Source organism: Esox lucius, chromosome 16 (assembly GCF_011004845.1).
Source record: "Esox lucius isolate fEsoLuc1 chromosome 16, fEsoLuc1.pri, whole genome shotgun sequence".
NCBI classification, from domain to species: domain Eukaryota; kingdom Metazoa; phylum Chordata; class Actinopteri; order Esociformes; family Esocidae; genus Esox; species Esox lucius.
The window spans coordinates 22,072,810-22,091,537 of record NC_047584.1 but is presented as its reverse complement, the minus strand read 5'-3'; the positions used below and the strand labels follow the sequence as shown (position 1 = coordinate 22,091,537).

Genomic DNA, 18,728 nt, shown 5'->3' with positions numbered 1-18,728 from the left:
TGATCACATTTGAAGAAAGAGCAAAGATAAGGAACTATACAAAAAGAAACAAAACCCAGATTTCCCACCAGTGTGGTGTGAGTGACAGCTGTGAGCTTGCATAAATGGCTTCTTTTTTCCCATGATCCCTCTGAAAGGGTGACAAATGGGGAGTGGCGATGAGTTGATGATGCTGTTTTGTCTCCAAGTATATAAAGGTAAACAACCATATTGGCACTTCTGAGCAGTTGGAGCCTTCCCAGCCTTGCCTCGGGTGTAGGGATTGCAAGGAGAAAAACAGAACTACACAGCTAAGACACTGTGTGGTTTTGTTTTTGGGAGGATATTTCGGAGGCTCAAACGTTCTCACCTGGGATTTTCTGGAAACATTTTTGGATAAGGAGATAGTTGCTGAGACTATAGCCATCTGGGCACTGTCCCATCAGTTCAAGGCACCCTTGTGGATACAAGTAAGTTCTTTTTACTTGGTATCCACTGATACAACATATGCTGATTTTCCTCATCTTTGTTTACATTGTTGCCAAGCAATTGTTTTAGCAAGAATTGTTCCATAGTATGAACGGTGTGAAATTGTACTGTCAAGTTTTATATCTTGTCAATTATAATGAATTCAACAGGGTTTGATGTGATGATGTTGTTGCTTATTTACTGCTGTTTTGGAGCACTCAAGGTTACTTTATGGTGCGTTTGGATTGGTGCTATGATTCAGAAAAGCCAAGAATAGCCCCTGATAGCATTAGAATGGTGTCCCAGCTGAGTCGCAATGTCTTTTTAAGGGAATCGGCAGCAGGGCTATCAGTTGCACCTCCAGTTATGTGCCACATGGTGGCTGTCAATCAAGTAAGCAGGGGGACAGATTATTTTTGGAGACTGCCATATCTGTCGCTCGGATTCCAATCTTTAAACATTGGAAGTAAATTTGTTTTCTACATTGTTCTTCACAACTTTCGATTTCTGATAATATTTCACACATTGATCACCATTTTTGTCGCATTGTGAACACGTTTTAGTTGTAGTCATAAAAGAAAGCTAAGGTTTGAGGCGTCCCGTCCATATGGATTCATCAGGCGTCTGCTTTATAACTTGGATCATCCTTCATTTTAACACATGACATTGTCAAAGCAACTTTTAAACTTGTAAAATATGGAAGATGTTTGTTCTTGAATAATGTTTTCACATTAGCAAAGTTCCTGTCATAGGTAAATGCTTCAGTTTTTGACTGACAGGGACAGTCTGGTAGTGTCACCAAGCCTGTGGTATCAAAATGCACTTACAGATGGGCTGCTTGGGATAAAAATATATTGCTCTCAATTTTATGTTTAAATGTATATCCTGTTGGTGTTTTGGATGATCTCTGCTTATCAATATATGTTGATGCAAGGTTATGATCAGAAATGATTCTGTTTTAATCAGAACCAATAGATTAATGTGCACAAATACATTTGTGAGCTGTTGAGCTCCTTGACATTAGCAATTAGTTTTCTTCTCACCTTTTAAACCCGTCTAATAATACCCTAGCCAAAAACCATCAGTAACGATTATTGATAAATTGATTTGCAGTCAAATTTCATTGTTGCGTAAAAGTAGGCCTTCATAGCCTACATGGAAGTGTCTAAGTAGCTGCATGCTTTCCTGGGTTTTAGTGGGAAGACAGAACAAACCAAATCATTGCTTGACTCAAAGATGAAATGTGTATATGTGTATATAAACTATTCTATCAATACTTATTCTATCAGCACATAAATCTCCAACATCCTTTCCCACAATTAAGTTTCAGAGTTTTATTGGTTGCAAACTCATTATAGAGGCTGTGATGTGTAGAGGAATGTTTCTGTATGTTTCTGTATTCACAGACAAACATTTTTTATGTATAGGCTAACATAGGCAGAAGCTGGGTCCTTAAATAATCAAGCAGCCTGGTTCTTTAGAATGTAGGCCTGTTGCCTGTAAATGTCTTGAAATAGGCCTAGCTATTTAGTTACAATATTGCTTTCATGGTTACATGCATGGTAATGCATTCATTGCCTATGAGGCCTATTCAACCAAAATGCAGAATGACTGTTTAACAAAAGTAGACCTACATCTATCTGGCACATGCCTGTTGGGTAATTACATTGACTGAGAGGTCTAACTGTTGAGTTACTTTGACATCTGCCTTTTAGATTAGTTGATGAGTTCAAAACCTGCTGATTGCCAGCCTCCAGTTGTTCTTGTCTCATCTTTGGGCTGTCAGTGGTTACTGTGTCCCAGGGTTTGGCCTGACTTTGGCCTAACATCCAGACACCAAGAGGTCTTGGATCTGTGACCGTTAAGTTGCTTCGGACCAGGTGCAGGGAGCATTAGTGATGAGCTAGTCCCTCGCATTTTCCTGCTGCTAAAAATATCATTTTGTGCTGCGCTGAGATTGTTTTGGATTCACTGTTTGTGGTTCACTTTGCAAAATGTCAAATAGTGTGTCATTAGAGGACCTGTGTACTCTTCTGAGACAAGGGTACTAAATCTAGGACACTGCATGGCACCACAGTGTTTTCTAGGTTGTTGATTATTGTATAGGCCTATTGGCCTTCAATTATTTATAAACTGTGTAATACATGTAGGGTCTTTTTAATTGGTAGATTAATTTAGTGTCCTCATGTTTTGTGTTTTCCTCCAGGGTGCTGTCCACAATGTCTACACAGGCGCCAACATTTACACAGCCGCTGCAGAGCGTTGTGGCACTAGAGGGTAGTGCTGCAACGTTCGAGGCTCAAGTTAGTGGTAAGACCACATCTTACTTTTTCCTTGTCACTTAGTCCCAGCTGTCTGCTAGACAATTTATTCTACATGTCTTGACTTGGACGCAAACTTTATTTCACCAGCTTTAGTTACCAATGCTGATAATCTTAATTGGTTTTTGATTTAAGCTTAATTTGTTGTTGCACAGGCAATTTAGTATCTGTACTGTATGCATATCAACATTTGTCATCAGTGACCTGTATTATCAATAAGACATATGTCAACCTTTGCCTAAAGGTACTCCAGTTCCTGAGGTGAGCTGGTTCCGTGATGGCCAGGTTCTTTCCGCTGCCGCTCTGCCCGGCGCACAGATCTCGTTCAGCGATGGCCGCGCTGTTCTGATGATCCCTGCTGTGACAGCCGCACACAGTGGAAGATTTTCTGTGAGAGCCACCAATGGCGCTGGACAAGCCACTAGCACCGCTGAACTTCTTGTTACAGGTGACAAGTTATTTTTATATTACAGTGGAGAGATTTTTCATTTGTGGTGATTTTATTATCTGACACTCGCTAACGGGTTGTTCCCTATTTTTCTGATGCCATGTGGGTATGGCATTTTGGAAAGTTTCATTGAAATGTATGTGGGTGCATCTTCCATTTAAATTGATATAACATTTATAGACACCAAATCAACATTAAGTGACACTGATTGTAGACACACTAAATAGTACTTAAATGGAAGACATACTACAAGGGTATGATTTGATAATACTTTTCTGAAAGATAGACAACTATGCCTATCTTTGACTTTCAAGGGGGTAACACTTCTTGAATGAACGGAAATAAACATTATTGTAGTCAATTAATTTATTGAAGCAGAAATTCGAAATCAACTGAACGTCTAAAGTGAAGTTCCTGACTAACAATCTCACGTCGCATTTGTAATTTGGAAAAACATAGCTTTTCACTTTATGATATATTAGTCCAATATCAGGTGGTGTGAATCTTGAATGCTGAAAATGCTATGTATATGGGACAGTATACAATGGGTTTGACATGGGTATGACATAACGTTTCATCTTTCTAATTGTATTGACAACCAGATCATTATACAAATAAGGCATCTCGGGTGTTTGTGGTATATTGTCAGTATAACTTTGATATGTTATATTGACCATAAACACACTCTTGTGCCTTATTGCTGAATGAATGAAATTATAATAATAATTTGGGTGTGTTTTGACTATAATAAGGGCATTGAAAAATTTGTGCAAAATTCAATGTTCACCACATCAGCACCACATCAGCACAGGGTAAAGGGGCAATAGTAGGGGTGTAGTGACATATGTAAGTTGTATAATGCATTACAAAATAGGGAATGCCAGCGTGGAACATTTTAATTTAATAATTTAGGCATGAGTTATGGCATTAACGAACAGTGTCTTTGAAGTTTGCGTTTTGATGAAAAATCTGGTCCGCTCATGTCTGAAATCTTTTTTTATGTTTTGGTAACCTTTTTCTTTTTTTTCTTTTTTTTTTTATTGCCAAAAAATAAACAATATACAACAATATACAAAACTCTCATCGGGGAAAAGAAAACACATGCTTACAAACAAATGCTGTCAATATACAAAATGTAATCAAACAGGAAAAAAAATAAAGAGGGGGAGCTACTATACACAAGTCAAAGGCAAAAAGGCTAAAGAAAAGAAAATCACCATTTGGAGCTGCACACACAAGGGGAGATAAATCAAACCAACAGTTTTCTTGATATGTCACAACACGTTTTTCTTGCAATCTTAGTAGAGTTGATCTTTTTCAATGAGGTAAAAGACAACTTAAAATCATTTATAAACCAAACAAAAGAAGGCTTAGAGCATCTCCACTTACAACAATGAATATGATATTTACCCATCAGAATGATCATATTAACTAAATCTGATATTGATGAATCTACATTATCCATATAAAAGAGGATGTGTGGCAAGGTGAGAGAAGGGATATTATCAATCTTAAGTGACAGCCAATTGTGTAACTCAGACCAAAAACTATTGACAACAGAGCAAAGGAAGAACATGTGTTCCTGTTTTGGTAACCTATGCTACATAATATGGGATTCTGTTCACATAAGCAAAAGAATTATAGCAACCTAACATTGTTTCAATTTTCTAAACACGCAAACAGAAACCGCACATATTTACATAGACTATGACATGCAGTTTCCACAACAAGGAAACTTGACAAATCTCGAGGGAGATCGACACTTTCCTTTTAGATAGCAAAATGGTGTATGCCTAGAGTATAATCAACAATGGGAAATGCCAATTTACATCAGTTAATACAATTTATAAAATACATGTTTTGCAGTATAAATAAAGTTAATATGTTAACTCATTTTAAATGAATAAATGTATTAACACTAACTTTTTCCTACAGTGGAGACTGCACCGCCTAACTTTATTCAGAGACTTCAGAGTTTGAGCGTAAGACAAGGAAGCCATGTGAGGCTGGATGTCCGTGTGACAGGAATCCCTACACCTGTGGTAAAGTTCTACAGAGAAGGGGCTGAGATTCAGAGTTCTGCTGACTTTCAGATTGTTCAAGAAGGAGACCTTTATAGTTTGTTGATTGCCGAAGCCTTCCCAGAGGATTCTGGAACTTACTCCGTAAATGCTTCAAACAGCAGTGGAAGGGCTACCTCCACTGCCGAACTGCTAGTTCAGGGTAAGACAACTGTTAAATCCCAAATGAACCTCTTCCCTCTGTCCTTCATTTGCATGGTAATGCATGCCTCTGCAAGTTATACCCCAAGTTTACCAAATGAAAATAATCAAGAGTAGTTTAAGGGCCCATTAGACCCTCCTGTGGCCCCTTTCAGCACTTCCAGCGTCCATGACCAAAGTAAAATCTGATTAGACAGTGGATGGAAGACACAATGGATAATCCTGTATTTATTTATTTTCCAATTTGAACATTTCCAGACTAAACACATGTAAAGTAGCAAATCCTTAATTGAATGTAATTTAACATTTCTGACGCTCAAATCAAGTACTTCTTGTTTTCCAATGTCCAGGGGAAGAGATAGCAGTCCCTGCAAAGAAAACAAAGACTGCTATATCCACTCAGATGGTGTCCTCTCAGACTCGCCAGACTAGAGAGACCAGAGTAAGATTCTATTCTAGCCTTAACGCAAAATCTGAAATACCCTTTACAAAAAGTGAACACAGTGAGCACAATTGGTTGAAATTACATATTTTTCCTATAATTTTTACTCACTGAAAATAATGTCACAATTGCAAATTCTCTAAAATGTTGTAAAACCTTACTCTACGTAACTTTACCATGTTTAATTTCAGAGAGTGGAGTCACATTTCCAAGCCAGCTCTACAATGGAAATGCATGTTGAAGGGGGTGTAGTGACTCAGACACTGACACACAAGACACCTCCACGTGTGCCCCCAAAGCCGACCTCAACCTCCAAGTCCCCAACACCACCATCTCTTGCAGCCAGGGTGGCAGGGGGCCGTCATCAGTCCCCATCACCTGTGAGACATGTCAAAGCCCCCACACCGGCCCCTGTCAGGTAAAACATTTGATCTTTCACCACAACAGAAGAGTTAGAATTCACATTAGGCCTACTCAAGGACAAAAATAAGGCTATATTTTGAATCTGCATTGAAACTGCTCTGTTTTCCTTAGGCATAACTTTGCTTGGTCCGGGAAACTGTTCCCCAATGTTGTAGATGTCTAGCTTATACATTTGTCTATTCTCTAAAACAATTGTGTGTTATTGATGTCGTTTATTTACCATTTACAGGTCTGCCTCTCCCACTGCTGTCTCGAGGCTGTCTGTGTCCCCAATCAGACCAGTTAAATCCCCACTGACCACGCGTAAACAGGCAGCCCATGGCCCAGATGTCCTCCCACCATGGAAGCAGGGGGAGGGATTTGTGTCAGAGTCCAGTTACAGCATCACTGCTGGTTCTAGGGCCACCCATGTCCAGACTTCTACCACCCATGTTCACATGGAGCAGCTCCAAGAGGGCTCTTATGGATTCCAAACCAGTGGTGCCGCTGTAGCTGGTGTTGCTGTAAGAGAGGTAAGGAGATCACCATCTGGGCCCCTTAACTCTGTGGGGGTACACCTATCTAGTTGTGTAGGTGTGAATTAGACATTTGTATCGCTTATTGCTTTTGGCACCTTTTGGAGCCAAGGGCCTTCATAGAAGCAAAAATGAAAAGTGATGGCATATGCACAACAGAATGATTCTATGAGCAAATAACAGATACAAATACACAGATATAATTACGTCTTGGTGTTCTTGTGATATGTTTTTGTTGTTCAATATTGTTAATATGACCTGTCATCGAAGGTTTCACAACCATTAATTGTTTCCTCTTCATATTCTACGTGTCCTTATTGACTTTATCGATCAGGCGCAGGTGCATACCATATTTTGCATCTCTCTATGTAGCTTCTGTCATTGTCTGTGTCAGTTCAAAATAATTACCTCACACATTCTGATTATGTTTCATATGTTCTTATGATGTTTTTCTGTGAAACATAATTTAGCTTACTTATCCAGAGCGTTTTTAGTAGTGAGTGCATATGTTTTCATATAGTATTTTCTTCATACTGACATAGGAATGAATCCATGACCCTGCCACTGGAAACACCACGTCCTACAAATGTATGGGGCCCTGTTTCAACGATGTTTAAGTACCAACATTAAGATCAGACCGGGCATTTAAAAACATCAGCTAAGGCAACCATGGTGGCAGCAGTTGTAAAACAGACTAGAAAAGAGGAGAAACTGTTCTCCCACTGAACTTCAACATAAATATAATCTGGAATACTTTTTGAATCTCAAATCGCATACTACATAGTTACTGCAAGTAATACTTTGCGGGTGATGATGAAGTACTGTGAGTACTGTTTAGTATATAGTGAGCTAGTATACCAGTATTGGGATTGATTTGGACATACTACTTCGTCATACATTTGCGTTGAAAAATTTGATACTTTTGTTGACGCCAGCTATGAATATTTAGCTAGACACCGCTAAGCATTGTGTTAAACTGACTAACGTTTCTTTACTTCCACCGCAAATAGCGTCTATGTATGGCTTTTGCCATTGGCCGTTTTAAAGGCTTACAAGTCAGTCATACTAGTATCTACTACTTGGAATACAGGTGCTGGTCATAAAATTTGAATATCATCAAAAAGTTTATTTTTTTCAGTAATTCCATTCAAAAAGTGAAACTTTTATATTCATTCATTACACACAGACTGATATATTTCAAATGTTTATTTATTTTAATTGTGATGATTATAACTGACAACTAATAAAAATCCCAAATTCAGTATCTCTGGAAATTTGAATATTACTTAAGATCAATACTAAAACATTTTTTTGAAATGTTGGCCAACTGAAAAGTATGAACATGAAAAGTATGAGCATTTACAGCAATCAATACTTAGTTGGGGCTCCTTTTGCCTGAATTACTGCAGCAATGTGGCATGGCATGGAGTCGATCAGTCTGTGGCACTGCTCAGGTGTTATGAGAGCCCAGGTTGCTCTGATAGTGGCCTTCAGCTCTTCTGCATTGTTGGGTCTGGCGTATCGCATCTTCCTCTTCACAATACCCCATAGATTTTCTATAGGGTTAAGGTCAGGCGAGTTTGCTGGCCAATTAAGAACAGGGATACCATGGTCCTAAAACCTTTGGCACTGTGTGCAGGTGTGCACTGTGTGTTGGAAAATGAAATCTGCATCTCCATAAAGTTGCTCAGCAGCAGGAAGCATGACATGCTCTAAAACTTCCTGGTAGATGTCTGCGTTGACCTTGGACCTCAGAAAACACAGTGGACCAACACCAGCAGATGACATGGCACCCCAAACCATCACTGACTGTGGAAACTCTACACTGGACTTCTGTGCCTCACCTCTCTTCCTCCAGACTCTGGGACCTTGATTTCCAAAGGAAATGCAAAATGTACTTTTCATCAGAGAATATAACTCAGCAGCAGTCCAGTCCTTTTTGTCTTTAGCCCAGGCGAGACGCTTCTGACGCTGTATCTTGTTCAAGAGTGGCTTTACACAAGGAATGCGACAGCTGAAACCCATGTCTTGCATATGCCTGTGCGTGGTGGTTCTTGAAACACGGACTCCAGCTGCAGTCCACTCTTTGTGAATCTCCTCCACATTTTTGAATGGGTTTTGTTTCACAATTCTCTCCAGGGTGCGGTTATCCCTATTGCTTGTACACTTTTTTCTACCACATCTTTTCCTTCCCTTCGCCTCTCTATTAATGTGCTTGGACACAGAGCTCTGTGAACAGCCAGCCTCTTTAGCTATGACCTTTTGTGTCTTGCCCTCCTTGTGCAAGGTGTCAATGGTCGTCTTTTGGACAGCTGTCAAGTCAGCAGTCTTCCCCATGAATGTGTAGGCTACAGAACTAGACTGAGAGACCATTTAAAGGCCTTTGCAGGTGTTTTGGGTTAATTAGCTGATTAGAGTGTGGCATCAGGTGTCTTCAATATTGAACCCTTTCACAATATTCTAATTTTCTAAGATACTGAATTTGGGGTTTTCATTAGCTGTCAGTTATAATCATCAAAATTAAAAGAAATAAACACTTGAAATATATCAGTATGTGTGGAATGAATATATACATTATACAAGTTTCACTTTTTGAATGGAATTACTGAAATTAATCAACTTTTTGATTATATTCAAATTTTATGACCAGCACCTGTATACGAATTTAGCCCATGCTAACGAGACTGAAGACGAACTATACACTACCAAAGCTATTTTATTTCATGCCACAACAACGTTCGTTTTTCTTAATGAAATTGATGCAATATTTATCAATATAGGTGACGATAACTGTCTTTTTCGTCAAGTGAAAAGTGAAGAGAATCGTGGAAACCCTTTCTCTTGTACTGGGCAAGGTAGCGGTGTGCGGTATGGCAAAATGTAGGTTTGATACGCAAGTAATACAGGGCCTGAATCGCTGATACCAATACTTTTTATTATTAAAAGCGACTTATTTACTTTCATGTAGGGGAGAGCTGTGTGTTATGATTTATGAGGTAAATGCAGGGTTCGAAATGAAGAGGGCTTGGGGATAAGTCTATATGGACCCTCCATAATATTTATTTTTAAAGTTTTGTGGGTCCCACAAAAGTTTTTTTAACGCCCATTAAAATCATCAATAATGATTGTGAATATTATCGGTATTCAAAGACGATGTATAATTTGCAGCAATAATTTATTTATTCGCTGGCCTGAGGCTGCGGTCGGGGTACCCTGGATAAGTGAATCCGATCGCCCAGCAATTCTGATTGAGCATCGCTGGTGGTTGTGCTGCTCGCGCACACACGGAGCCGCACATATACAGTTAACTTGACAGCTTTCTGACTGAAAACAACTACAATAATGAATGAAAATCCTGTATGTACTCGAAGTGCTTGATTTTGATCTTTCCATAATTGGTTGTAGTACAATATTAGCTGATCCTCTCAAACTTTGCATTTATTAGATACCCCGTTATGTTCAGAAGAAGAGTCATTTTGCCGACGTTATTTGATAGCTAGCTGGGCGATATTGAAGCCAAATTAGCTGCAACAAGTTGACCTAACGGCTACAGTAATGTACTGTAGCTAAACTAGTTATTCGTAGCTCGCTTTACGGACCTGCTTGCCCAGCCAGTGATGACGAGTAATAACCAGGATGTACTGCAAGTTTGTGACTTCATTGACTTAATTGAATTTTAGCATGAATGTGTGTGTAGATGAGACTGCAAGCTTTTTTAGCTACTGCAGCAACAATTATTTTTCTGAACCTGAATTTTGCATCATGGACATGATAACATAACTAATGCGGAAACTGTAGACATTGGCTTAGTTATCACTGACAATTCTCATATTTCTTCATGATAATTGAATTGAGGTAATATATCTGAACGTTTTAACATAGCAATGTATCAATTAGTTATTGAAACCATATATATTAATAACTATGTTTTTCTTTTTCTTTCTGAAAACAAGCTGAGCCAAATTAAAAAAACTGACCAATTAACAGAAGGAATGTGAAACTTTGGGTTATTAGTAGGTTATTATGTAATTTGAACTGTCTTTAGTTGTCTTTTATGTTCAAAGATCCTAGGGCATTTCAACATAGTTTTTTCAAATACATTCTTGTTTCCTTCATAATCAGTATAATCAACAACAGACACAGCATGACAGTTCCTAGGTTTTTCGAATCCTGGTTAAATGCATCATCGATTGGCTAAATCTGATTTGCAATCATTGTAAGGTGAGTGGTATAATTTGTACCTGCCTTCTGTGGGGCTTTGTAAAAACGTGCTACATAAAGGAATGAAGCCATTTTTTTGTGTGTTGGGGATTTCCCTCCTCCCTTCTTTACTGTTGCAGCTCAGAGTTCTCTTTCTATTGGGTTTTCATATGTTTAAACAAATTGGTGGTGTTGCCACAGTAGTGAACAACCTTCCTACATACATCGTAGTTGGCAATGTTTTCATGTACATCTGTAAAATTTCTCCACACGATGCTCCTCTTTCGTTCAGCCATGGCATTCATGCATGCAATAAATTCAGGCCTGTATCTCGGATTGGTGGTTTGCGCCGGTAGTCAGGGTGCGCACCGCAGCGCGCTGTGCCTGCGCGACGCGTATGGTCGTTGTTGAAGTGCACAGTCACAAGCAACAGCACTAGAGCTGGATAAGCACTTTTCATGACAACGGAACGGTGTTTGCACACAGTGACAGTTCTACTCTTTGATGAAATGGGTACAACCTAGTTGAGAGAAACTGAAAATGGTGTCGATCCCATTGACGCTAGAATCAATCTTCAAAACACAGACGTAGTATCTGTAGTATCGAAATTTTGGGATCGATCCACCCTCCCCAGTGCAAGGGGTTGTGGTCTGTGTTACCCACAAAAGCATGCACGGAAGCATCCACCAGAAATAGTATACCATCCGGGAGAGTACTATTTTCAGCGTATTAATCTTCTTGCATACTAATCTGGTATTCTATATAGTATGCAAGTTTGCGATTTGAGATTCAGGTCTGGACTACAAATGTGGTGGAGACTTTTGAGGAGCAGGTGGACGTGTGATGAGGATAACACACCAGTGGTCACTACTACTTTTTATTTTCACTTTTCCCATATGTTTTGGTCAAATCCTATTCTCTTTGTAGTCCTGTTTCGTTCATGTTTATCGACATGTTTTGAGAGGTTTGCTGATGGCTAAGTACTTATTGTAGCATTTAATTGTGTTACTAACCAACGTACAGTATTGGCATACAGTAGGATAATGTGTAAATCACTTAAAAAGGTTATTTGTGAGATGTTTTGTTGCATTTGTGTGTATGTTCTGTTTTGTGATGTTGTGTCAACTTTTTGTTGGTGCCTTCTATCACCTGCCATGGATGATGTGTGTGATCTATGTGCTGTATGTTTTACATTCACTGCTTGTTGTCTCTAGGGTGAGGGTGGGAAAAAAGCAGAGGCGGTGGCAAAAGTGGTTGCTGCTGTCGACCTAGCACGTGTTCGGAAGCCAATGCATGCAGAGGAAGGTGAAGCTGAAGAGGAAACCTTTGAATCAGATTTTAAAAAGCAGCAGTTGATGCAGTCTACTACTGAGCAACAATTCTCAAAAAGGACAGAGGCTGGCCAAAAGCAAACAACAATTCAAACCCTTGCTCCAGAACAGAGTGTTCATGTCACCCAGGTTAGATGTGACTTTTAAGTAGATAATAGAAATAGGTTATCCTTTTAAAATGTAATTGTTCATATTTTTTGGGTTGTCATCACTCAACCTGAACTCTATTCGTTATTTTAGATGCAAAGAACTATCACTCAAGTGGATACTGGCCTTGCACCATCCCCAATTCCACATTTCACAGTTTCAAAAGTTACTGTTCCTAAACTTGATCATAGCTATGAGGTAAGCATAGGCAACATTGGGCAAGCAGTGCAGCGTAACAGAAACAAAAACGTTTGGAATATAGACCCAAAAAAAGAAACGATCTGTCTTTTAGATCTGTCATTTTAATTGGTAAATATTAGAAAATATGTCAACGTGGTTTCTGCTTGCCTGAGGTTCAACTTTCATTTTGAGTAACAATCATTCAGATAATAACGCAATAAAAACAATATTTCAAATTATAATACTTTGCTCCTAATTTTAACCACTCCATTGCCATTAATCAGTAGTTACACTAAAAATATAATATTCATTTTCATAATCCTCTAACATACTTTCCACTTTATTTAAATCCCCTCCATTAATTTAGATTTTAATCTAACTAACCTAGATTCCGCATCTTGTGGCTGAATAAATCAAAGAACTTAATAATGTGTTCTTCTGATTCGTAACGATGATGCTATTCTCCTTGGGTTGGTCAGGTTTCGATAGCAGGTTCTGCAATTGCCACACTGCAGAAAGAGTTATCCTCTACCACTGCACATGCTGCGCACAAGATCATCAAGCCCGTCAAGCCCCCATCTCCTAGTCTCCACCGTAAGGTTGTGGGAGTGACACCAGAACCAACCCCGTCGCCCTTTAAAGATATTGCAGACAGATACCAGATACATTTTGAAACTCCCTCACACCAGACACAAATAGGCACTTCATTTTCAGAGGGCATGGAGCAAATGTATCAAGACTGGGAAACACAGGTTTGTAACTGAGGTTTTCATATACTGTAGTAGTCCATGTGTTGGAATCTAACCACACCTCTCCAGTACCTTGGATCATTCTCCTCACTTTCTACTAATCTCAATTCTTCCTTGTGTTGCTTACCTCCTGAAACCCTCTAACTAAATCAGTCTTGTTTCTTGTGTTGTCCAAATGTATATATGTCCACCGAACAAAAAACGTGTTGATTTTTTTTCTCATTCATGCTTGTATTGTTATGGATAAAATGCTCCATAAACACATGCACACACACACAGTGTTTGGGAATAGTATAACTAACAGAGATGTGTACACTTCCTAGGTTGTTGAAACAGCAGCTATTCCATCATCAATGGAAGAACCAACTGTGCCACCTACTCTTGTGACTGTAAGTATTTTCAGAACATTTCAGTGATCTTTTCAGTGTTACTTTTTTACTAATCATGTGTGTGTTGTTTTTTAGGCCTTGAAGAACATGACTGTGACTGAGGGGGAATCTGTGACTCTGGAATGCCAGATCACAGGTCACCCTGCCCCTGGCATCATGTGGTTCAGAGAAGACTACAGAATTGAGAGCTCCATTGACTTCCAGATCACCTATGAAAGTGGATGGGCCCGTCTTGTCATCCGTGAGGCTTTCGCAGAAGACAGCGGTCGCTTCACTTGTACTGCTACTAGCGAGGCTGGAACAATCAGCACATCCTGCTACCTACTTGTCCAGGGTAAAGAGAATTTACTGAATTAAACAATGCAATCTCTTCAGGCTGCAGCTAAACCGTATTGGGAGGATTCAATTTTAACTTGATATTGCAGTGTCAGAGGAGATTGAGAGCAGAGAGGAGCTGACTACTGTGTCTGGACGTGCTGAAACTACTGTAGAACAACAGTGAGTAGAAAATAGCGTTGGATATTTACAGTTGTGTTATTTATTAGCTTTGAACGCAAACTAACTTACCATTTTACTGCAGATAGTTATTTATTGCTTACGGTCTTAGTTTAATTAATTAACCTTGCTTTTAGAATGATTGTTGAAGCCAAGGAGGAGACTATTTCGGAGGTGAGTGCTGTTGCAGAAGCAGCTCCCTTCTTCGTCAAGATGCCAACTGTACAGAAGTTGGTGGAGGGCGGAGGTGTTGTCTTTGAGTGTCAGATCGGAGGAAGCCCCAAGCCTCACATTATCTGGAAGAAAAGTGGAGTGCCCCTTACTACTGGATACAGGTACATGTGAAGCGTGTCTGGTCACCACTATATGGAATTGGAATTGTGTTATTGTGTGTATTATAATAAATTATAATTCCATCCATCAGATATAAAGTTCACTACAACAAGGAGAGTGGAGTGTGTAGATTGGAGATTTCTATGACGTTTGCTGATGATGCTGGAGAGTACTCCATCTTTGCCAAGAACACGCTTGGAGAAGCATCTGCTTCAGCCAGTCTGCTCGAGGAAGGTCAGTCAGTTAAATTTGAAATATGAATACATTTGATATTCCTTCTGAATACAAAGTTGAGTTATAGACTCAGGGTATATTTGTATTTCTTAATATGACGTGTCCCTTATTACAGGGGAGTACGAAGAATACATGAAGAAACATGAAGTGACATATAAGACCGAAGTGACTACAATGGTGCAGCAGACCGCTGTAGTGGATGCACCGACTTTTTCTGTAAGTGATTATAAAACGCAGAAGAGGATGTACGGTGTTACATGCACATACATGTCTCTGAGCAGATATAGTGATCAGCTTTGGCACCTCAAACCGAACACCACGATAATAATGATACCTGTCATTTAGCCTGTTTCTCATTTATCCTAGAATAGAAACCATTGATTTACATCTATTCTTACATACTCTTATTATATTCTCTATAGGAACTTCAGGTTAATGTAGTTGAGGAGAGGATCATCCATGAGATTGAGGTCCGCATCATGCAGATTACTTACCAACAAATTGTGACTGAGGATCGTGAAGTGATGGTGACTTGTGCAGATCACGAGGCTGTACAGTCAGCCTTTTCTACTCCAGTTAAAAACTACAGGATCATGGAAGGAATGGGCGTTACTTTCCACTGCAAAATGGCAGGAACTCCACTTCCCAAGGTAGTACACATTTAAGATGAAATTGTCATTCCACCTAATATAAAATATTGCACCGCAGCTTATATATTCATCATATTTTTCTTGTCTTTCAAAAGGTGGCATGGTACAAAGACGGCAAGCGTATCCATCATGGTGGCCGTTACCAGATGGAGTGTCTTCAGGATGGTCGAGCCAGCCTTCGTCTCCCTGTGGTTCTGCCAGAGGATGAGGGCGTTTACACAGCTTTGGCTAGCAACATAAAGGGCAACTCTGTGAGCTCTGGAAAACTATATGTGGTGCCCACTGCAGGAGCTCAGAGTTACACGCCTGAACCACAGGCAATGCAGAGAATTAGGTAGGATTTTATTCACCACGTATATCTGACATATATCTGTAGGTGGGATACATTTTACAAAATAGCCATAAAATCTTGCCAAGGATAGTGATTGATTTTGGTTTTCAGGTCCCAGTCCCCAAGATCTCTCAGTCGCTCTCCCGGACGTTCAACTAGTCGTTCTCCCGGGCGCTCTCCAGCCCGCAGGCTTGATGAAACTGATGAGAGTCAGCTGGAGAGACTTTACAAGCCTGTGTTTGTTCTGAAGCCACAATCATTCAGGTGCGCTGAAGGGCAGACCGCCAGATTTGACCTGAAAGTAGTTGGAAGACCCATGCCTGACACCTTCTGGTTCCACAATGGTAAGTGAATTGAAATTGTGTTTCTTCTCTTGAAGCGTAAAACACATCCATCTTACACTTTCCATCAAAATAATGCATTTATTCCTGTTTTTGTTATTTTCTTTTCAGGACAACAAGTTGTGAATGATTACACACACAAGATAGTGGTGAAGGAAGATGGAACTCAGTCCCTGATTGTGGTTCCTGCCATGCCCCATGATTCTGGAGAGTGGACTGTAGTTGCTCAAAACAGAGCTGGAAGGACCTCTGTTTCCATGACACTTGCAGTTGATGGTACAACTTTATTTTTGAATATTTTACTGTCTCTTGAGAAATAAGGCTACATTGATTTGTGCTCTAGATTGTTATTTAATTTCATTCCTTGTGTTTATATTTGGTAAATACTTGTTCCTTTCACAGCCAAGGAAAGCCTGGTCAGACCCCAATTTATTGAGAAACTGAAGAATATTAGTGTGAAGAAAGGCACCCTGGTTGAGCTGGCTGTCAAAGCCATCGGAAACCCCCTGCCTGACATTGTTTGGCTGAAAAACAGTGACATCATCTCTCCAATTAAGCACCCAAATATCAAGTGAGTGTCCTGTTCCTGTTTTAATGCACATAATGTATTGCCCTGAATAGTGTGAGTGTCCACGAGTGTGAGTATTCATTGTCTACTCAGGTATATTAATCAACATGTATTTATTTCAGGATTGAAGGAACTAAAGGAGAAGCTAAATTCCAGATCCCCGAAACTGTAGGCACTGATAGTGCCTGGTACACAGCCACAGCCATTAACAAAGCTGGAAGAGATACCACTCGCTGCAGGGTCAACATTGAGGTGGAAACTGCTGAACCTGAACCAGAGAGAAAACTTGTTATTCCCAAGGGAATTTACAAGGCCAAGGAAATACCAGCTCCAGAATTGGAACCCCTGCATCTCCGTTATGGTCAGGAGCAATGGGAGGAAGACGACCTATATGACAAAGACAAGCAGCAGAAACCACAATTCAAGAAGAAGTTGACTTCTGTACGGCTGAAGCATTCTGGCCCGGTCCATTTTGAATGCAGGCTGACCCCTATTGGGGACCCAACTATGGTGGTTGAGTGGTTGCATGATGGAAAACCCCTGGCAGCTGCTAACAGATTGCGCATGGTTAATGAATTTGGCTATTGCAGCCTTGACTATGAAGTTGCCTATTCTAGAGACAGTGGTGTCATCACCTGCAGGGCCACTAACAAGTTTGGTGCCGATCAGACCTCAGCTACACTCATTGTAAAGGAGGAAAAGAGCATGGTGGAGGAGTCTCAGTTACCTGAGGGCAGGAGGGGAATACACAGAATTGATGAGATGGAGCGTATTGCTCATGAGGGAGGTCCTTCTGGAGTCACAGTGGAAGAAGTGGATGAGAAAACAAAGCCCGAAATTGTCCTTCTTCCTGAGAATGCAAATATACAGGAAGGTGAAACTGCAAGGTTCCGTTGCAGAGTAACCGGTTACCCTACACCTAAGGTCAATTGGTACCTCAACGGACAGCTCATTCGCAAGAGCAAGAGAATGAGACTTCGCTATGATGGCATTTACTACCTAGAGATTATTGATATTAAGTCATACGATGGAGGAGATATCAAAGTGGTAGCAGAAAGCCCTGAGGGCATAGCTGAGCATACGGTAAAGCTGGAGATTACACAGAAAGAGGACTTCAGATCCATTCTTCGTCGTGCACCAGAGCCTAAAGTCCCAGAGCCTGGCACCACAGCTGAACATGGTAGAGTTTCCTTTGATGTAGTGAAGGTTGAAAAACCAATTGAAACCAAAGACACCAAAGAGGTTGTGCAACTGAAGAAGACTGAAAGAGTCATCCATTCTAAAGCCACAGAGGAGACAGATGAGTTGAAGGGAAAATTTAAGCGGAGAACAGAGGAAGGTTATTATGAGGCCATCACTGCTGTGGAGCTTAAGTCTCGTAAGAAGGATGAGTCTTACGAGGATATGCTTAGGAAGAGGAAGGAAGAACTGCTTCACCATCAGAAAAAAGTGACTGAGGCTGAGAAGAAAAAAGAGGAGGAACGCAAAGTCCATGTACCCACATTTAAACCAGAGAGAGTAAAACTATCTCCGAGCATGGAAGCTCCAAAGATCATTGAACGCATTGCAAGCCAGACTGTGTCTCAGATGGAAGAAGTTCACTTCAGAGTCAGAGTTACTGGTAGACCAGACCCGGAGTGCCAGTGGTTCAAGAATGGAATTCTGCTGGAGAAGACAGATCGCGTGTACTCTTACTGGCCTGAAGACCATGTGTGTGAATTAGTCATAAAAAATGTGAAAGCAGAAGACTCTGCTAGCATTATGGTCAAAGCCATGAACATTGCTGGAGAGACTTCAAGCCATGCATTCTTATTGGTGCAAGGTAAAGTATTCCTGTCATTGTTTTTCAACATTACTTTGCGAAGTGCTCAAGTAACAAGATAGTAGCACAGTAGTACAATTGCCATTCCTATCATTCAATGGAAATGATTTACTTACTGCAATATGATACCTAGATATCAA

General features: G+C 40.1%; 1 protein-coding gene across 1 annotated transcript in view; it reads left to right on the top strand.

The window, feature by feature from the left end:
• The first annotated feature begins 238 nt into the window (after window positions 1-238).
• The window catches only part of ttn.1 (titin, tandem duplicate 1), a 163,655-nt gene continuing 145,165 nt past the window's right edge, over window positions 239-18,728 (top strand). The window contains exons 1-22 of the mRNA XM_029113520.2: window positions 239-449; window positions 2,654-2,757; window positions 3,013-3,216; window positions 5,152-5,439; window positions 5,789-5,880; window positions 6,072-6,298; window positions 6,533-6,815; window positions 12,233-12,478; window positions 12,590-12,694; window positions 13,156-13,428; window positions 13,749-13,814; window positions 13,890-14,148; window positions 14,240-14,312; window positions 14,447-14,644; window positions 14,734-14,876; window positions 14,992-15,092; window positions 15,299-15,526; window positions 15,622-15,860; window positions 15,969-16,201; window positions 16,310-16,474; window positions 16,601-16,769; window positions 16,889-18,588. Coding sequence (XP_028969353.2) covers window positions 2,667-2,757; window positions 3,013-3,216; window positions 5,152-5,439; window positions 5,789-5,880; window positions 6,072-6,298; window positions 6,533-6,815; window positions 12,233-12,478; window positions 12,590-12,694; window positions 13,156-13,428; window positions 13,749-13,814; window positions 13,890-14,148; window positions 14,240-14,312; window positions 14,447-14,644; window positions 14,734-14,876; window positions 14,992-15,092; window positions 15,299-15,526; window positions 15,622-15,860; window positions 15,969-16,201; window positions 16,310-16,474; window positions 16,601-16,769; window positions 16,889-18,588 — 5,383 coding nt within the window. The 5' untranslated portion in view covers window positions 239-449; window positions 2,654-2,666. The remainder of the gene's footprint in view (window positions 450-2,653; window positions 2,758-3,012; window positions 3,217-5,151; window positions 5,440-5,788; window positions 5,881-6,071; window positions 6,299-6,532; window positions 6,816-12,232; window positions 12,479-12,589; window positions 12,695-13,155; window positions 13,429-13,748; window positions 13,815-13,889; window positions 14,149-14,239; window positions 14,313-14,446; window positions 14,645-14,733; window positions 14,877-14,991; window positions 15,093-15,298; window positions 15,527-15,621; window positions 15,861-15,968; window positions 16,202-16,309; window positions 16,475-16,600; window positions 16,770-16,888; window positions 18,589-18,728) is intronic.